The following is an 18,799-nucleotide window of genomic DNA, read 5'->3' on the forward strand; positions in this document are numbered from 1 at the left end:
CATTGCTGCTAAATGTTGATATTACTTAATAGTATTTCCTAAATTCTGCAGTTTTCTCTATATACAGCAAAAAAGCCTACATGATTTGTAACTTACTTTGACAATATGAAATTCATTGATTCTGATTTTATTGAGGCATGGGACTGAAGCAGTTTTCCTCTCCAGCCACTGATCCAAAAGGCATGGAATCCAGGCTTTGTGATGCTGAGCTCACTGAAACATGTTTCCTCATGTTTTAAATAATTTTTTTCCCTGTGGTGTAGGTTGTACTTTCCCTCTTGTCTTTTCTGGTTCATCTGCTCTTGCCAGGAGCTACAGCTTTTGAGGGAGACCTTTGCAACAGAATGGGCTATTTGAAGTGAGGAGTAATGATTTGTCACTTGCTTAAAAACATACACAAAAAAGCATTATCTAGTGTGAATTCTCAGAAGCCATCTACCATTGCTTCTAGGGGGCTCACATTCAGGGGATCTTAAAGAGCAAAGCAAAAAAAAAGTTGGTTGTGAGTGTTTGTGTTTCTTTTATGCTGATTTAAATTCTATACCCACTCAATTCCAACCACAATGACTACCAGATGATGGGACAAAGATAGTCCTGATATCTAGTGAGCCTCAGATGGCATTAAAACCTCTGTAAAGTAAAGTGCTTTAACATTACTGGCAAGTGACCATTGTGACATTGCGGCTGCAGACTTGACTGTGAGTTTTGAGGCATTTCCTGACCTCACTTTTCCCAAATTAAGAAGACTACAAAGCAGATGGGTTCGCCAAAAATGAGATTGTAAAATTACTACACACACGCTTTTTCCGGAAGCACTTCTCCGTAGTCGCCTTTAGGAGAGCATACAGTCTGAGAATCTTTAAGGCACATTTGGTTTCTAGAAACCCTTTGTATAGTAACAACATGTGTAGAGAGGCTGGCAGGCTGCAAGACACTGTCAGTCCAATTTGTTCTGGCTCCCTCCCTCACTGAATCTGGTGACATCACACAGATAGATGTGCATGCAAGCAAAACAGCAGAAGGAGTTGAATGTCTGCCAAACATTTGCAGTATGAAACTGAGCTGCCTGCTTCCAGTCTTGTTTTCACTAATCGTTCATTGTGTGCTTGCATTTTTCACTTGCCAGGATGTTCTTTGCTGAACAAACACAGCAGCAGAGAAATCTCTTCATACTTAGCATAACAGTCTCAACACAGAAGCTTTGGAAGAGTAGCCTGATCTCCACGTTCAAAATTGTTCCAATTTAATTAATTACTCTAAAACATTCTGAATTCTAGTAGAGCCTTCCCCCGAACTGTAGATGTTTTGGTTTTTTAAAAATGTGGTAAAGTGTTTGCTTGCAGCTTGCCAGGGTGGTAAATACAGGAAACATTGAAACTGTGAAGGTCAGTCTTTGATCTTGTTCTTCCAAATCTAGACAGTGTTAAGTGTGGGCATCCAAATTTGAAGAACTGTGGGGATGGACAGAGTATGCACAAATACTGGCTAAAACAGAAAAGAACTGCTATCTTAGGCTATTGACTGTCTATAAAATTCTCTTTGATGAAATAAATTGCTCATGCACTTCCTGGAGAGGATACGTGAAATAATTTTATTTCTCCCCTGAAAAATTGTATGAGTGTTAGAGCTTTCCTTTCAAAAGGTAGAAGGTAAAAGTAATTCCTGAAATCTTGATTCCAAAGAAATTGAAGCACTGATTGACCCTTGATACACAAGGTTTTTTCTCCCCAGTAAACCTGATACTGACTGGAAGCAGCTAGCTGTCTGGCACCTAGAGTCCAGTCATGAACAGAAAGAGAACAGTTTGTGTACAGTAGATCCCCTCTGTCTGTTGAAAGAGGATGGGGAATCCCTGCATAGCTGATTTCAGCTAATGCTGCTGTGGTGACTGTGGCTGGAAAGATACTGCCTGTGGGCACTGAAGATGCTAGCTTGCCCCTCCCATTTAGGTATTAATGATTTGTATGCTTGGCATAATTATCTACAGTTGTCTTGTTCTCTCTCTTTCTCAAAAGGAGCAAAAACTGCAATCCTTCAATTAATGAATCCTGTGAACATATTCCAAACTGAAGTAGTTTGACAGGCAGGTGATTTCATATTAGTTTATACTTCAGCATCATTTGGGATTTACCCAAAGGCTAATATAAATACTTGTATTCTAAATGAAGAATATCAGGCTTTCATTCCTGTTGTGTGGCTTAATTTTGAAACAGCAAATTTATAAGGTGTTCAGATTGTTTCCTTCTAGTGGGTGCTTTAAGGACCACACCTCAGACTGGGAAGTGTACTGTCTGTGCTATGTCTGTACACTGAGTGAAAAGTAGAGCTTTCAAATTTTTAGTTTCTGTATTACGGTAGTATAAACAAACCTTATTTCTGCATGAAACTATTCTGGATACGGCTTTGGCTTACACAGAGTAAAGGTGCTTGAAGTTCTTCTGGCATATGCTTCCATGCCATAATTAACAGTATGCACATATGTACCTGCAGAATAGATTTTGAAAAGGCATGTTTGAAATCATTAACTGTATCTTGATATAGCTATGCAAAGAATGTTTCTCAAAACTTGCCGTAATCTAACATTATTCCCATCTCCAGTGTTTTAAATGTGATTTTAGCATATTTGTATTGTATTTTTAAATTAAATTTTGTGTACATTTTTGCTCTGGAAACTATAAATCACAGGATTTAAATGCAGAATTGGATTAGAAAGAATTTGCTAGATAATGATATCCAGCACTTAAATTAGGCTATCCTTTTCACTCTTGTATTGTTTGATTGAGTACCACTTTAAAACAATTATTGCACTTGCTACATTTTGGTGAGGCTGTAGAATGTCAATTCTTAAATTTAAAAATGTCCTGCTTATTCTAGTCCAAATGTATCGTTGGCTAGTTCATTTCTATTTCTTACTTTGGTAATGCTGTGCCTCATCTTAAATACATCTTCTTTCCTACGCAATGTCTAACTCCCCCCATAAATTTTTCAGAGAGAGTACACCTTTTTGTCTGCATGTGATTGCTATATAGCATGCTCACATAACTTTCTGCAGGAATATTTTATTTTAGTTTTTCATGACAGTGTTAACATTTGCACAGTTTTTGTACTTTGGAGTACTAACTTCAATTCAGTTTGTGCTGTACTGAATGTGAGAACCAGATAAAATCTTTGAGACATGATGGGTATTACATCATGTTTATGTGATATATAAATGTCTGTGTCATTTTGTATATTACCGTTTGCTCCCTTGAGATACCCAGTGCTCTTACTGTCTGTTTTCCTTACAGCCGGTTGCTGAACCAATTCCAATTTGCAGTTTCTGCCTTGGTACAAAAGAGCAAAATCGGGAGAAGAAACCTGAAGAACTCATCTCTTGTGCTGACTGTGGCAACAGTGGTAGGTGACCATTTACAGGGCTGCTGGTTTTATCCCCTTCCCTTGAGACAGTAAAGCTGGTAGGCTACCTGATGCTGCCCCGTGAAGAGAAGGGAGTATGCATCTAGTAAGAATCTTGCCATTTAAGACAGAGAAGTCTAGTGTAGTCACTCCTGCTGACACAGACATGTGAGGAATATTCTTCTGTGACATACAATACAGTTATAGTTCAGCTGAATCTTAGGCTTCCAGAGGGGAGGCAGCTAAGTTAACCTAGCACAAATAATTCATTTGGCTCCTGGAAGTTTTTTTGTTTTTTTTTAATGTGGCAATGAAGACCAGTTTCACCATGTCTCTCAGTTCAGTTATGAAGAATTATCTTTGGGTTCTTTTTGTATGTAGGCCTGCTATTTGCTACCTAGGGCATTAGTTTGTGTTATAAGTAAGAATAGAAGCACCTAAATATAGGAGTATCTGGATAACCAAAATTCTGCATGGGATTACATAATTGATAAAGTAGTCTCTACGTGAGCTATCTATGGCCGTGAACAGAAATATAATTATTTTACCAGTAACATTTTCTCTTTTTTCTCTAGGTCATCCGTCCTGTTTGAAGTTCTCTCCAGAGCTGACAGTTCGAGTGAAAGCCTTGCGATGGCAGTGTATTGAATGCAAAACATGCAGTTCCTGTAGAGATCAAGGAAAAAATGCTGTAAGTATAGTGAAGTACAGAATGAATGAAGTGGATGCCAGTTTTGTGGCTGTTATGTTAAACTCCAAAATAAAATTATATTCGAGGCAAATATCTGCAGCTTTTATTTTAGTCTGGTACTCTTTCTGAGACCTGTGAAATACCTTGAATTGTCCATAGTTGAGAACTATGTGCCTGTTTTTTGAAATGGTGGCAGATTAATGGAGGGCTTGATGCTGATGCACATATAAAAAGAGTTTATGTCTTTAACAGGATAACATGCTGTTTTGTGACTCCTGTGACCGTGGCTTTCACATGGAATGCTGTGATCCTCCTCTTACCAGGATGCCAAAAGGTGAGAACTTTGTGATGAAAAGGATAATTTAAGATGGTGTTGGAAGAGATCAGTGGGCAGGTAGTGCTTCCACTTATTTGGTCCTCTTTTAGTTACATTTAGCTCATTTTTGTATGGAATTACCTTTCAGGTATTAGAAACCAAAGGGTCAGAACTTCACATCCAGGTTTTTTCACTATCTCCTGTTTCCTGTAACTTGCTCTCTGTGAAAGGTTTTGAAAAAAAATTCTTGAGGGTTGAAGGAATAGAAGTGATCCCTACAGATTAAGATGATCAGCTTTCATTTGCTTGAATAGCCTTGTACAAAAGAAAGAGATGGCTCGTATGTTTTTGAAGTGATATCCATTTGGGCAGTAGAATATTCTGGACAAATGAACTTCTCTTTCCAATCAGAAAGCAGATTATCTATGGAAGATTCTTCCTTGGCAGTTAGAAGAAAACTTGCGTATATAAGATAGTTGGAAGAAGTATAGTTGTAAGCAGATAATGGGATAATTAACCATTAAATTATGGTTTTCTGATGTTGTACTGCCAATTAAGGAGACTTCCTTTGTGCTTGGAACTCTTTGGGGGCTGGGGAATATTAACAGGGCTTGAGTATAGATTGTTGAAGCATATGCATAATTCTTACACGTATATGTGATAATCAGTGCCTTTGGTACTGTTCCTACCCTTAATCTCAGAAGGCGTGTGGACTGTATTTCTCCCTTTTATCCTATATAGATGTCTTTTGCATTCGGTGATGGGGACTTGTGTCTTATAGGTATGTGGATATGTCAAATATGTCGACCACGGAAGAAAGGAAGAAAACTTTTACAGAAGAAGGCAGCACAGATAAAAAGACGCTATGCTAACCCAATAGGACGTCCTAAAAACAGGTTAAAGAATCAAAACACGACGTAAGTCTCTATGAGGAAGAGTAAGATGTGAAATTCTGTAGGACAAGGGGGTATTTCTCAAGTTTCTAGTCTACTTTGTGAGAAGTTTTCTTTTACAATTAAGAGCTGTTCGTTACAGATTTTCAGAAAAGGGCTGTGAAAGACTAGAAGTAACCTTAGTGTTTCTTTTGGCCAAGATTTTTTACTCTTTGTAGTAATTTACTATTTATTTTTGAACTATTCCTTATAGTCATAGACAAATTTTGCTGTTCATGTAATCTCTTTTGCTGGATGGCTCCTTCTTGTAGCATAGTTGCCTTGCTTTGCATTTCCCAAGAATCCTTTCTGTTGTTTAAAGAAATTAAATAATCACAATAAAGCATGTGAGATTGTTTGACATATATTTAATCTGACACTGCTGCCTGAAAATATTTGGCCCCTTTCTGCTTCCATTCCACGTGTTTCTGCATTTGTGGAGAACTCTGTTGTGCTGAGACTGGTTGTGTTCCTGCAGCCTTGTCATGGTTGTTGTAGGGCAACTAGCTAGTTGTCAGGGAATTGGATTTGGGTAGGCAAGAATTCTTTGGATAACTGTTCAGCCAAAGCAATTTCCTTGAATTAAGATTGCTGTGCAGTGCTGGTTGTGATGCAGCACTCTGGACTCTTCAGGGTGCAAAGCAGTGAATGAGCATGTCACAAGAACATCTGTTATGGACATCAGATCAGCTAGAAAAAACAGTTGAACCACTAATTGATTCTAACCAATAGCACCAGAGTATGTTCTGGAAAACAACCTTACAAAATTTAATGCTTCTAAAAGCATAGAGGGAGCGTCTCTATTAAACGTGTTTTGGGGTTTTTTTTTCAGTCAGTACAATAACTTTGCATAGAAGAACTCTCAATATAATTCAGAGGAGCAAAAGGAAAACTAGCCATCTGCTTCTACTGTTTTGTCTCTTTTAACTGTTATTTCATAATTGACTCAATTTTTTTTGCCTTTGTTCCATCATTTCACATGCAAAATATATCAGAATTGTGCAAAGATATGTAGTTTGTCTTCTTGGGAAAAAGCTGCCGCTTTCTGTCCTCTGTGCCTGAAAAGACTATAGCTAAAAATAGTCAGTCAGTCTAGGACACTCCTTCTGAGAAGTGTTGAATATTCAGTTATCTCATCGAATCATAGGATCATTAAGTTGGAAAAGACCTCTAAGATCATTGAGTCCAACAATTAACCCAGCATCCCTGTGTTCACCACTACCCATATCCCCAAGCCGCATCCACTCACCTTTTAAATACTTCCATCTCAATAGAGTTTTAAAGTTTACAGTCTTAAAGATGGCAGCTGATTGGAGAGCAATGCTGTTTTCAGCTAAGGTGACCATCAGTGGTATAGGTTCTTAGCTAATAGGCGCATCCTTCGTGTATTAACTTTCTATGGAATTTTTACAACAATTTCCTATCAGTACAAAAACCATGGCAAATGACAAGTGTAAATGTTTAATGATTGCATAAATTGAAGACTTCTATGCAATGTATTTGTTCTGGTTACTGATTTTAAAATCTAATGTTGTGTTAAATTTGGTGAAAATTTATTGTTTATACTCAAATTAGTTTGACATAGTGTTCAGTGTAGAGAAAAATAGTACAGTACCTTCTACTGAGATGTTTAAATCCTGGCTCCTCTAGGGTACACACTCTTGATGACTCCTGTATTATGAAATTCTTCAGCTCACGTTCTGTGTGATTGATAAATAGGTTAGAGAAGATTGTAGGCCACCTTACCACATCTTTTGACCATATCTTTCCCCTTCTCATCCTTTAGATCAAAAGGTCCTTTCAGCAAAGTTCGCACTGGTCCTGGTCGGGGTCGGAAGCGTAAGATGGCTCTGTCCAGCCAGTCAGCATCATCAGAAGGAGGATACCTGGAACAGACAGATGTCTTGGACTTCTGCAGAGATGGCAGCAACACCTTGAAGTTTAACAAGAAAACCAAAGGGCTTATAGATGGCCTTACTAAATTCTTCACTCCCTCCCCTGATGGACGAAAAGCTCGAGGAGAAGTGGTAGACTATTCTCAGCAGTATAGGATCAGGAAAAAGGGTACCAGGAAATCTAGCACTTCAGAATGGCCCACAGGTAAAGATTTTTCACCCTGCCAATGTAAGTATCCTGCATACCAAGCAAATGTTCAAAGGCTAGGATGTTGAACTGACTGGAATTGTTAGAGGCTGGAAACTTTGAGCTGAAAGTTAACACTGGAATGCACTTATCTTTGGTGCATTGAGGTAGAATACGAGCTGCAATCCTGGAGACCTTAGCCTCTTCATATGTGATGGCAAGGTGTTATGAGGGGTCAAATGCTTCCAGTGAGGTAGAATGCGCATTGGTAAGGAGGCATTTGCAGATGGCCTAGGAAATGGGCTAAATTATGTCACATTTGAAAGAAATAACATAGGCAGTGGTTCATAAAAACTAAGAGCAACAAGGTAGAAGTATAAAATGGAAAATAGGTAACTAAAACCAGTCCAACAGACCTGGGAGTTCCCAATCTATGGATGCATGCAAATGTTCCTTAATTTTCTCAGCACAGAGGAGCCTGTTTGTGCAGCTTGACATCTTCTTGCTGAAAACTATCCCTTCCCTTTGGAATGCAGTTCTGCTTTCCTAGATTTTTTTGCTTTTCTAGCTTAAGATATTATCTATGCCTGGACCTTTATTTAATTTCTGTATTTAGATATTTACAGTTTTGTTGGATGGTCCTGAATTGTTCCTAAGCAGGCAGTGGGAAATATTCTGCAATAAAATACTATGTTTACAGCTTTAGAATAGTTACCTGCATTAATCTGGCTGGTGCTGGAAGAACAGCAATGTGACTTAATGCTTTGGGAGTGAGGTGAAGTGTCTAGAGGGTTTTGTTGGGTTTTTTGTTTAGGCTTGTTTGTTTGTTTTTGTTGAAGGGTTATTTATAAGGTGACGAATGTAGGTGTCCTGTTTTTGGTTTTGCCCATACAGCATTTAAATAGTTGTGATCGTTGTTTGTGAAAAACAGGCTTAGTGGTAAGCCATTTATGCCTTCATGGTACTGTGAATATCTAGGTGGCAACATTTGGACCTGCTTAAATGTAGGACAGTACTACTTACATGGTCCCAAATCTAGAACCTGTTCTTCCTTTGTGGTCCCAAATCTGAATAGAAAATCCCATCAAAAAAAACTGGCACAGTGTATTAATACAGCCAGATGTTGTTTGTCACTGTACTAAAAGCAACTACCTTTTTTGTAAATGTATGGAAGACAATTTTATCTCTCATTTACAGACAATCAGGATGGCTGGGATGGAAAACAAGAAACTGAGGAGCGTTTTTTTGGAAGCCAGGATGTCTTAAATGAAAAAGACATGGAGTTGTTTCGAGATATTCAGGAACAAGCACTGCAGGTAAAGTTACATTTTTAGTGTCTGGCAGTAAGTACCAAATCTGTAAAAGAAATTTAAACAAATCTAAAACCACCACCCCAGCAACAAAATAACAGCAAGAAATACAGACTTCAGATGAGTCAGTCACAGAAGCTAATGTGCTTGATTTCTACTGCTTGAGAGTAATGGAGAACTGACCTCAAGAGAGCTGGAGGATAATAGAAAAGTGAGCATAAGAGAGTAAGAGGTTAAGATGGCTAAAAAACCTTGGGGGCTGTGGCTTTAGTCCTCCAAGAACTGTTAAATAGCTGGTAAAACATGTGGACTATAAAAACAATAAAATATAGGATGGTTACCTAGCAGCATGGGTCACATAGCGTCTCTGAGTACTTGAAGCATTCTTTTTCCAGATACTTTAGCTCCTTATGGAACAGGATAGAGCATTGCTGTTTGTGTCTGTGTACACACTGATAGATGTTTACCAACAGAAATTGCTGTTCCTTTTCATCTAGAGCTCCACAAAATACAGATATGTAGGATTAGATCCTGAGGTGACTTTTGCCAATACTAGTCCCACTTTGGAAGCTTAGCAAGATGTTAATTTGGAATGTTACCTTTCAAATACTAACCCATTGTCCTGGGTATAGCTGTCTCATTCTGCTAGCATAAATTTGCATATAGGTAATTCACTGGTACTCTTCACATTAGTTGCTGACCTCCTGCATGAAGTGTTCTCGTTTGTTAGTAACTTCAGTCCAGGCGGTTCATATTATAATGCAAGGCTAGTGGGAATACTTGGATTTCTGTCATTCTGTGAGTGACAGTCTTTTGAGATAAAATCTTCATGAGTTGATAAAAGCATTTGTTTTATTTGAAAGAGCATTTAGTATCCTTATTTTTAGTTGCTATAAAATATACAGTTACTATCAGAGGGACGGGGAATGAAGGTTGTAAGTAAATAAGTAGTTTAAAATACTCTATTTTCTATTTTTTTCTTCTAATAAATGTGAGAATTTTCTTTAATTCTTCAACACTTGTGATGATAAGCAGGTTGTCGCATCCTGAATGTTGGTTTGGTAGCTGCTACATTCACAGTAGTCCACAGTAGTCCATCTAGTCTCAGAACTGGGAAGACACTAATGTGTGATGTCAAATACTTTCATATTCTAGTTTTTAACCTCATGAGCAGTTTATGTTTCTGTTCTTCACTATTGAAATAACAAGTAAGAAAATTACAAGAAGACTCAAAAAATTGTATTAAACTTTGCTTTCTACTAATTTGTATTTAAAACTATGACATGCAACACTGTGAATGGTAGTGGAGATACATGGTATGATAATGTTTATTAATTCTTTTTGTGAATCACATGGTTGCTTGAAGTGTGACTGGTACTGGTTTTTTGTGTCAGAGAGCAACATCTGCATCTTCCTAATTACCAGTGAGTTCAAGCAGGATGGACTGTCTAGATAAAAATGTTTTAATTTACTTAATCTTAAAAGTCTTTCACTTGGAAATTCATGAAAACAAAACAAGGGTTTTTTCCCCCTTGCATAGAAAGTAGGGGTGACTGGGCCTCCTGATCCACAAGTCCGCTGCCCTTCTGTTATAGAATTTGGCAAATACGAAATCCAGACCTGGTACTCCTCCCCATATCCACAGGAATACTCAAGGTAAGACACGTCTTTGTTCTTCTTTAAGTGTTTATGGGAAAGCTGTACTCCAGCAGGCATAGAAATCTGGTGGTCCCTACATTTTGGTGTCTGAAATACTTTTCTGCTTTGCTGTTCTCTTGCTTAAGAGCTTTGCAAATTGTCTAAACTGCAATCTCTTTGAACTTTATTCAGAAAGAGGAATGACTTTTAAGGGCTATAGCTAGAGAAAGAAAATTAAGTGAAACTTTATTCTGCCATTTAACAAGAACATGTGGTCTTTCATGAGGAGTTATTCTAGCTATACAGACATTCCTGCTGAAGCTACAGTATATAAATGGAGTTAAATCACAAGAATTTTGGGATACTTGCATTCCAGTTGTTCATGTCAGTGTAGTATGTAAAACAGTTTTAAAGCAAATGGGTAGGTGGTGATGTGACCCATCACTCAAGGCTATGAACATACAGCTGGGATGTCGTCTGTGACAATGAGGAGAAGGGAATAGGAACTATTTACTTCATCCCTCCTAGCATCATTAGTGCAAAACTGGGAGGGGTTACTGTTTTATTCCTAGGATTTTAATATATTTCGTCTAGCATAACTTAATAATGTAAATGTAATTATGCAGGGCATTAAGGGCATTTTTTTAATATGCATTCGTTATAGAAGAAGTGTCATGACTTTAACTGTGGTAGTGTGGTTTTGCCCTCATTAGCACACACACGGGGTGAGTGTATATTGGGTTTGTTTTCATCAAGCTCTCTGTTGGCAGGAGTGAGCAAGTTTATACAAAAGTCTCTGTCTTTAGTCTCTGTTCTTTCTTTATCTTTGCTTACAGGCTGCCGAAGTTGTACCTTTGTGAATTCTGTCTAAAATACATGAAAAGCAGAACTATTCTCCAACAGCATATGAAAAAATGTGGGTGGTTTCATCCTCCAGCCAATGAAATTTACAGAAAAAATAACATATCAGTCTTTGAGGTAAGTTAGAAAATGAAGCTGCTAGCTCTTATCTATAAATAAGGGTCTTCAACACCTAATCATGTGATGAATTTTTCATAGTCCTAAACAGCTTCATTCTTGAAACACTGAGTTTCCAGGAGTGAAGAGCAACAAGCAAGCAGCCAGTAGGAACTGACCTTGTGTATAGATTATTCATCTGTAAAACACAAGACTCACTTTGTAAAAATTTGGGGTTTTTATTTTACAAAAATTAATTTAAAGTTGTCTCTTAAGCTATTGAGTGTAACAGTGACTTGGTCACAGCCTCTGTTCTGCGAAAGTTTTAAGTCCTTTGCGATGCTACCTGTGACAGAGAAGTCTTCTCTCATGTTAAGATATTTCAAATGTACAGGGATACTCAAGTGAAGCCTGTCCTTGCATAACAGTAAATGGAGTGACAGAACTTTTCCTCTTGTCTCTAAGGTTGATGGCAATGTCAGCACTATCTACTGCCAGAATTTGTGCTTGTTAGCTAAACTCTTCTTGGATCACAAGACTCTCTATTATGATGTGGAGCCATTTCTTTTCTATGTGCTGACACAGAATGATGTTAAGGGCTGTCATCTTGTTGGCTACTTTTCCAAGGTAAGTATTTGGGTACGAATTGTTTGGTATGATGAGCAGTGTTGCTTTGGATTCTTTAAACTGTTGTAATTTAGGCTCTTGCATTTTATATAATAAATTATGTAATACAAGTATAGACATCTGTTGCAACCAGGTTGTATTTATATTGCATTCGGAGACCACCAATTAGTAAACTCAAGTTTCCTGTAATATTGAATAGCGTATACTTGCTAAGGAACTTGTGCTGCAGCTTAGTGGTTAAAAAAAACTTTTCAAATTACTTCCTGCACTTGGTGGAGATTGGGTACTACTGTTTGTGAGAAAGAACTGCTTGGTAATTCTGTTTATCTCACCTTTTGTTCTGTATATACATTGTTTTCCAAACAAGTTTGGCAACTTTGCAATGATTTGAAGCCTTTTTTTTTTTTTTTTGAGGGAACAGGGCCAAGATTTCAGATAGAACTTTTCTTAAGGTTTTTATCCTTAATTATTTCAATTATTTTTAAGTAGTTTTATTTGAAGCTTTTTCTTTAGTATTCAGAACAGCAGATATGAGACTGGATTTTGGTATGTTATGCTTGTAACATTTAAAGAATCACTGGAATATTGCAGTCTTTTGCAATGAGCTTTGCTGCCTTCAGATTTATTCTTAGAATTTATCTTCTCTGCAGCCCACATTCTTTACTGTATACTATCTAAGTAAAAGGTCATGTCAAGTTTTCATTCTTTCTGCTTTTCTTATCTGAAATTATGGTAGAGCTTTAATATTGTCTCTTCAAAGTCTTCCCTTGGCTTTATCGTTCCTGAGAAACTTTGACTGTGGCTTCCTATCTCACTTTTTGGTGTAGAACTACTTAGGCATTCTTACAGAGGAACTTACACTATTTCTTACTGATCTGTTTTTTCAATATGATGCTTTTTTTTTCCAACAGGAAAAACACTGCCAACAGAAGTACAATGTTTCCTGTATAATGATTCTTCCACAATACCAGCGTAAGGGCTATGGCAGGTTCCTAATTGACTTCAGTAAGGAACTTTTTCTTTACTTTTTTCAGTCTGTCTTTTCATATTTTAAAGGACTTAACAGTAGAAGCAGATATTTTTCAAAATAGAACACATCTCAGGACAAAAGCTTCTAAAGCTCACAAAATCATCTGAACTTCAGCATTTACTCTTTTTGTTGGAACTTCGGCTCTAAAGACAAATTGATCATTTTCCCCTTAATTCCAGTGTTTTACGTGTAAGCAGCTTAAGGTAGAAGCTAAAGGCATGTGGCAGCATAGTGATTTTTATAGCAGAAGCTTGTAGTTGTGCATGTAGTTCCTTATACAGAAAGCCAGCTGTAAGACTGCATGGCCTGTGGAAATCTTCAGCAGTTTGACTGGGTAAATGAGTGTCTTAAGCAAAACTGTCTTACATTTTAATTTAATTTTGAGATCAATAAAACTAGACATACTTAAGCTCTGAATACTCATGTAATTCTGAGATTCGTATGTGTATCTCTGTAATGTCGTGGGAAACTTCCCCAGTAACTATACACTGTTTATTATGCCTAGGGCAATTTAATACAGCCCTCCCTGTGGACATACAAATTTTGGAGTTAATGTTCAGAGGAAAACTCTACTGGCAGAATTATATCAGAATAATGTCTTTTGTAGATAAGTTTTTGTTCTCCTGAAAATACTGGTGAAGCAAAAGAACTCAAGGATGTAACTTGAGATATCAACAAATGCAAGTTATGGTAGAACAGCAGTGAGAAGGCACATTTGTCATCTTCTTTCATCCATCTCCTTTTGTCTCACTGGGTAGAATATAACCTCTCAGCCTTTATTGAACCTGTGCAATGTATCACAGTCTTAAATTAATGAAATCTCTGCAAATAGAGCTTGGTGCTCTCCAGTATGGTCCTGAAGTTTAACAGTAGATAATTTTCAAGAAAATTATTAGTCATATTAGTTTTAAGAGTGTGTTTTTCCTCTCTCATTTTCAAAATTGCTGTTGCAATTGTGCTTCAGGCTTGTTGTAATTTCTAGGTAGGTACCTGCTGTCATCTCATGGCTTTACCTATAGTCAGTGTCTGATGGCAGCAGAGTTTAAAAATATCTTGCTCAATCACTGAATAACAGGAGTTTAAACAAGAAATAAAAAATTGGCCCGACAACGAAGTATCCTTCAGAGTTGTCATCTACATCTTGTAGGCAGCACTAAGCTATTATATGAGGCCTTTGTAGAAGTTAGGGTGGAAACCGAAACTGATATTTTGAAACTTTTTTCTTGTGTCCCTTTTAGGCTATTTGCTTTCAAAGCGTGAGGGTCAAGCAGGATCACCAGAGAAGCCCCTGTCGGACCTGGGGCGCCTGTCATATATGGCTTATTGGAAAAGTGTAATATTGGAGTGCCTTTATCATCAGCGTGACAAGCAATTAAGCATCAAGAAATTGAGTAAGCTGACTGGAATCTGCCCTCAAGATATCACTTCCACTCTGCACCACCTACGAATGCTTGACTTCCGTAGTGATCAGTGAGTACAGGAGTCCCATTGTAATCCCAAATACCTTCAGATCTATTTCATTGGAATTTAATGGTGTTTGAAGACAAGTCACATCTAATAAACTTGATTTTACTAAAGACTTCAGTGTCCAAATACTGAGACTATGGTACTCATGTGCAATGCAAGAATCATTCAGTGCCAAAGCTGGTTCAGGTGTCCAGCTGTGTGGCACTTCAGATGTGGAATTTTGAGTAATTTGCTGCTGTGAGAGAGAGCAAATTGGTTTCTTGGTCATGTTTTCTTGGTGTCCCCTCAGCCAAATCAATCTAATACACTCACAAATAGAGCAAAGAACAGCAGCTTCCCTTCTCTAGAGGCAGATCTGCTCCTTATTTTCAGTCAATGAGCAGACAGTTGGTTCCCTCCTTTTCCCTATGTCTCAAAAATGCCATAAACTGTGTGGATTGACATAGAATGCTTGAAGAGTGGGACAGATCACTGGGAGAGATGAAGTGTGTTGGTATAGAATAGAGGTAGCCTGCTTGCTCAGCTGACAAGTCAGGTGAAGTACTGAGAATTAGTCTTGTTTCAGACCACAGCAGTTTGTTGAGTTGGGTTATATTCTGTTGTGGTTGTGTTAAAGTTGAAACTTATTTGGAAAACCTGAGAACAGTTTTATGTTCTCATCTCACAGTGTACCTTTAACCCATGATATTTCTCTCAGGTCCTTAAACAAAATGCACTGTGGTAGTGGGACTGCAGCTTTTCTTGAGCAGTCCTTTTATTTCTCTTCAGTAGCTTTCACCTTATATTGCCCATTCCTCAAGGGGTATACCCCTTGTCCATAATAAAAATTATACTCTGCAGCTGAATGTTACCCATGGAATGATAATGCTTTCACCATTAACGAGAAGTGGGAAGAATTTTAACATTCCCACAGTTGTGAGAGACTTTCTCTGGTAGTTAGATGGTACTGCAAATTGTGCTATTTTAATGAGTTTCTCTTTACTCTGAAGTTACTTGTGGCAGCAGTGATGGAGAGTAATATATTTTCTGTAATATATCTGTTTCACATGGCAACATGGACAGTATGTCACCTGTTACTGATCAGAGTATTATTGCTGTTCAGATTTGTGATCATTCGTCGTGAGAAGCTTATCCAGGAACACATGGCAAAGCTTAGAACTAATGTCCGACCTATTGATGTGGATGCAGAATGTCTGCGTTGGACACCTGTTATAGTTTCCAACTCAGTTGTCTCTGAAGATGAAGAAGAGGAAACAGAGGATGGGGAAAATGAAGAGCAACAAAAGCAGAAAGAAAAGGATCCAGAGACCAGTGTAAGAGTGAATCTTATTTCTGTGTGGCATGTAGTTTATACTTAATGCTTTTGGAGGCAGTGCTAACAAAATTTCAAATGTGAAGCTTGTGCATTTGTCATAATCATAAAAAGCAATGCAATCATGGTTAGTTTATGTATCTTTATGGTTTCAGATTAGAAAATAAAACTCAAGAAAACATCAAGGCATAATCTAGAGAGCAATCCTTGAAGGGGTTGCACTCTTGCACCAGGTGGTGAGCACTGAGTAGAATACTAAGAGGCAAATTATCTGCTGTTACTGTATTTACATTAAACTAATGGTGCATCTTATTGGAAAAATACCTTCAAGTTTTTATCAGTTTTTTCTTGAAAATTACACAAATACTGGGTTTGAATGTTGCAAGGTGAAGTCAGCATTCTGGCACACCACTGAATGGTTGACTGAAGTGACTTGTTGGGAAGCTAAGTGAGGTACATTATCACCTCTGAGGAAAGGAGTAGCAAGTAGCACTACATAAGTCTCTTAAAGGTCAAATCTTTGTTTAATCCCAAATTTTTAAAAGGCACTTTTGTTAAACTTTTCTGACTTTTTTCTCAAACGCTTTTGTGGAATCAAATTCAGGATAGACATTTATGCTGAAATCAGAAGTGTGAAATCTATTTGTTTTTATTTAAATCAGATGGTAAAATCTGTGTCATGGGAGAAGAAAGAGCAAGAGCCTTACTCACCAACAGAGAGTGAAAAAAAGCCAGACATTGTTGCTCCAGCCAATTCTGCACGACCAAACAAGCACGTTTTTTCCCTGGATAGTCTTCCTGCAAACAGTCAGCCATCACGAAGAGGTCGATGGAACCGCAAGAGCAAAAAACTTCATGAGCCCTTTTGTGAGAAGGAGCCAGCATTGCCCATCGAGGAAAAAACAGCAGTTCCCAGTGGACGATGCAGTGAATGCGAGGAAAAGTCAGCAGCCTCACGAGGCCGGTGCAGTGACTGTGAGGAGAAGTCAATGGCCTTGCAAGGAAGATGCGGTGAATGTGAGGAGAAATCTCCAGCCTTGAGAGGCCGGTATGCTGAAGATGACGAAAAATCTGCAGCTTCCCAGGGACAGTATGGCAAAGGTGAAAAATCTGCAATTCCCCGTCGGCAGCACAGTGAAGCTATGGAAAGGTGGAGGGGGCAGTTGAAAAAGAGCACAGAGCCACTGAAATGTAGATTCCCAGAGGACTGCGACAGATTACCCCGGCGCTACAGTGATAGTGATAGGGCACTGCTGAGGTGTTTTAGTGAGAGTAGTGAAGAGGAAGATGATGAGCCTGTGAGTCCTCGATCAAGCTCTCCACCTGTTCTCACCAAGCCAACATTGAAACGAAAGGTGTGTGCCTTATTTCTTGTTATTTTTGACTGTTATCCAGTCAGTTTTGTCAGTGTGTTAGGGCTTTCTGAAGGATGGTGCAGTTCACGAGGGCTATATTAAGTGTACTCTGGGAGTGTTCCAGAGCTCTCTCTGCAGGGTACTTCCTGCTGACTTTTTCTAGTTGTGGTTTTTGTTGAATCAGAGGTAGGAGTGTGAGGGTTTGTGGAGTCTAGCCTAGATCTTGTGCTTTTGATTTTTTTTCTAACTTAATTCAAGTTTTTCTCAGTCATGCAAAATAGAAACAGATACAGTCCTACTCATGAAAGAAGCTTGCAAAAAACAACTGCTGTCGAAACAACTGAAATCAGAGTGTAAAGTCTTTGAAATTATTTAGCATGGAGATGTGAATTCTACCAGTGTGTCTAAGCAAATGCTTTCTTTTCTAAAAAGTTCTCTACTGTATAATTTTTGCACTTTATTCTAAGCTATTCACATCTGTGTTGTAGTATGTTTAAAGTTCCAGCTGTTATGGATGGGCTGTTAGCTTCAGCTGTTTAAATTCTAGCTAGTGGCAGGTGCCAGACAGTATTTCTAGTGAATTCTGGATTCTAGAAGGGAGCTCTCTGCTGTTCATGTCTTGTATTTATCTAGTGTTTCATTTCTACTGCACATGATAAAATATCTTCTCTCTTCCCACCTTCCACATTCAGAAACCAGTTCTTCATCGGAAGAGACGGGTCCGCAAGCGTAAGCACCACAACAGCAGTGTTGTCACTGAAACAATCTCAGAAACCACAGAAGTGCTGGATGAACCGTTTGAGGACTCAGACTCTGAACGACCAATGCCTCAATTAGAGCCTACATTTGAGATTGAGGAGGAGGAAGAGGAGGAGGAGGAGGATGAAGAGGAGGAGAGTGAACTTTCATCCAGTGGATACTTTCAGCACTTAGCCCAACCAGACACACTCAGGCATAGACCCTCTTCTAAGAGGAAGTCCCGAGATGAAGAGGAGTCTGATGACAATAATGGTATGTATGGTGGTACACTAGTGAAAGTTTGATAGATTGTGTTGGATGATAACAGCTCATGACAAAACCAGCTGCTTTCTTTGGCTTGTAACTTCCTGCTGAAATGTAGGTTAGGCATAAATTACCAGTCAAACTAGCCTCAGACATTGCCTAGTTTTATGAAAACATGGTGCATACATTTAACTTTCTTATTGGCAATGACCTGATCCCAGGCTATCCTTTTGATTCAGCTTTCCTAATGGAATTAGTATCTGTGATTGTGGAAAAACCTATGCTGCAGAGTCACTTACAGAAATAAAACGGAAATGAACTGGCAAGCCCCCAGTTTTCCATAACAAAGGGAAATATTAAATTGTCTCTTCTTCATCACATTGCATGTTCACCCTCTCAGCTTCTCATATCTCCTTAAAGTTCTCTGAACCTTCAGTTCATAAAACAAAATAATTTGGGTGTGACTGCTTGTTTAGAGTCCACTGACAATTTAGAAGACACGTCTGTCATTACTCCATTAGCAATCTTCTTTATTAGATGTCCTGTTGTTTTGATGGGCTATACAGTGCGAAGCAGTCAGTGAAATAAAAATGAACAACTGTGTACAAAACAATTATGGTGCCATTATCCCACAAGAAAAAAATGTTGCCTCATTAATTGATGACTTTCAGTTAGACTGTGGTT

General features: G+C 38.3%; 1 protein-coding gene across 1 annotated transcript in view; it reads left to right on the top strand.

The window, feature by feature from the left end:
- Positions 1–18,799, top strand: part of KAT6A (lysine acetyltransferase 6A) — a 32,117-nt gene that overhangs the window by 8,155 nt on the left and 5,163 nt on the right. Inside the window, exons 2-15 of the mRNA XM_068174562.1 lie at positions 3,288–3,396; positions 3,972–4,087; positions 4,340–4,421; positions 5,185–5,320; positions 7,122–7,435; positions 8,615–8,733; positions 10,268–10,383; positions 11,202–11,343; positions 11,788–11,949; positions 12,861–12,954; positions 14,218–14,449; positions 15,549–15,759; positions 16,421–17,113; positions 17,806–18,124. Coding sequence (XP_068030663.1) covers positions 3,288–3,396; positions 3,972–4,087; positions 4,340–4,421; positions 5,185–5,320; positions 7,122–7,435; positions 8,615–8,733; positions 10,268–10,383; positions 11,202–11,343; positions 11,788–11,949; positions 12,861–12,954; positions 14,218–14,449; positions 15,549–15,759; positions 16,421–17,113; positions 17,806–18,124 — 2,845 coding nt within the window. The remainder of the gene's footprint in view (positions 1–3,287; positions 3,397–3,971; positions 4,088–4,339; positions 4,422–5,184; positions 5,321–7,121; positions 7,436–8,614; positions 8,734–10,267; positions 10,384–11,201; positions 11,344–11,787; positions 11,950–12,860; positions 12,955–14,217; positions 14,450–15,548; positions 15,760–16,420; positions 17,114–17,805; positions 18,125–18,799) is intronic.

The sequence above is a fragment of the Anomalospiza imberbis genome, chromosome 28, assembly GCF_031753505.1.
Source record: "Anomalospiza imberbis isolate Cuckoo-Finch-1a 21T00152 chromosome 28, ASM3175350v1, whole genome shotgun sequence".
Lineage (NCBI taxonomy): Eukaryota > Metazoa > Chordata > Aves > Passeriformes > Viduidae > Anomalospiza > Anomalospiza imberbis.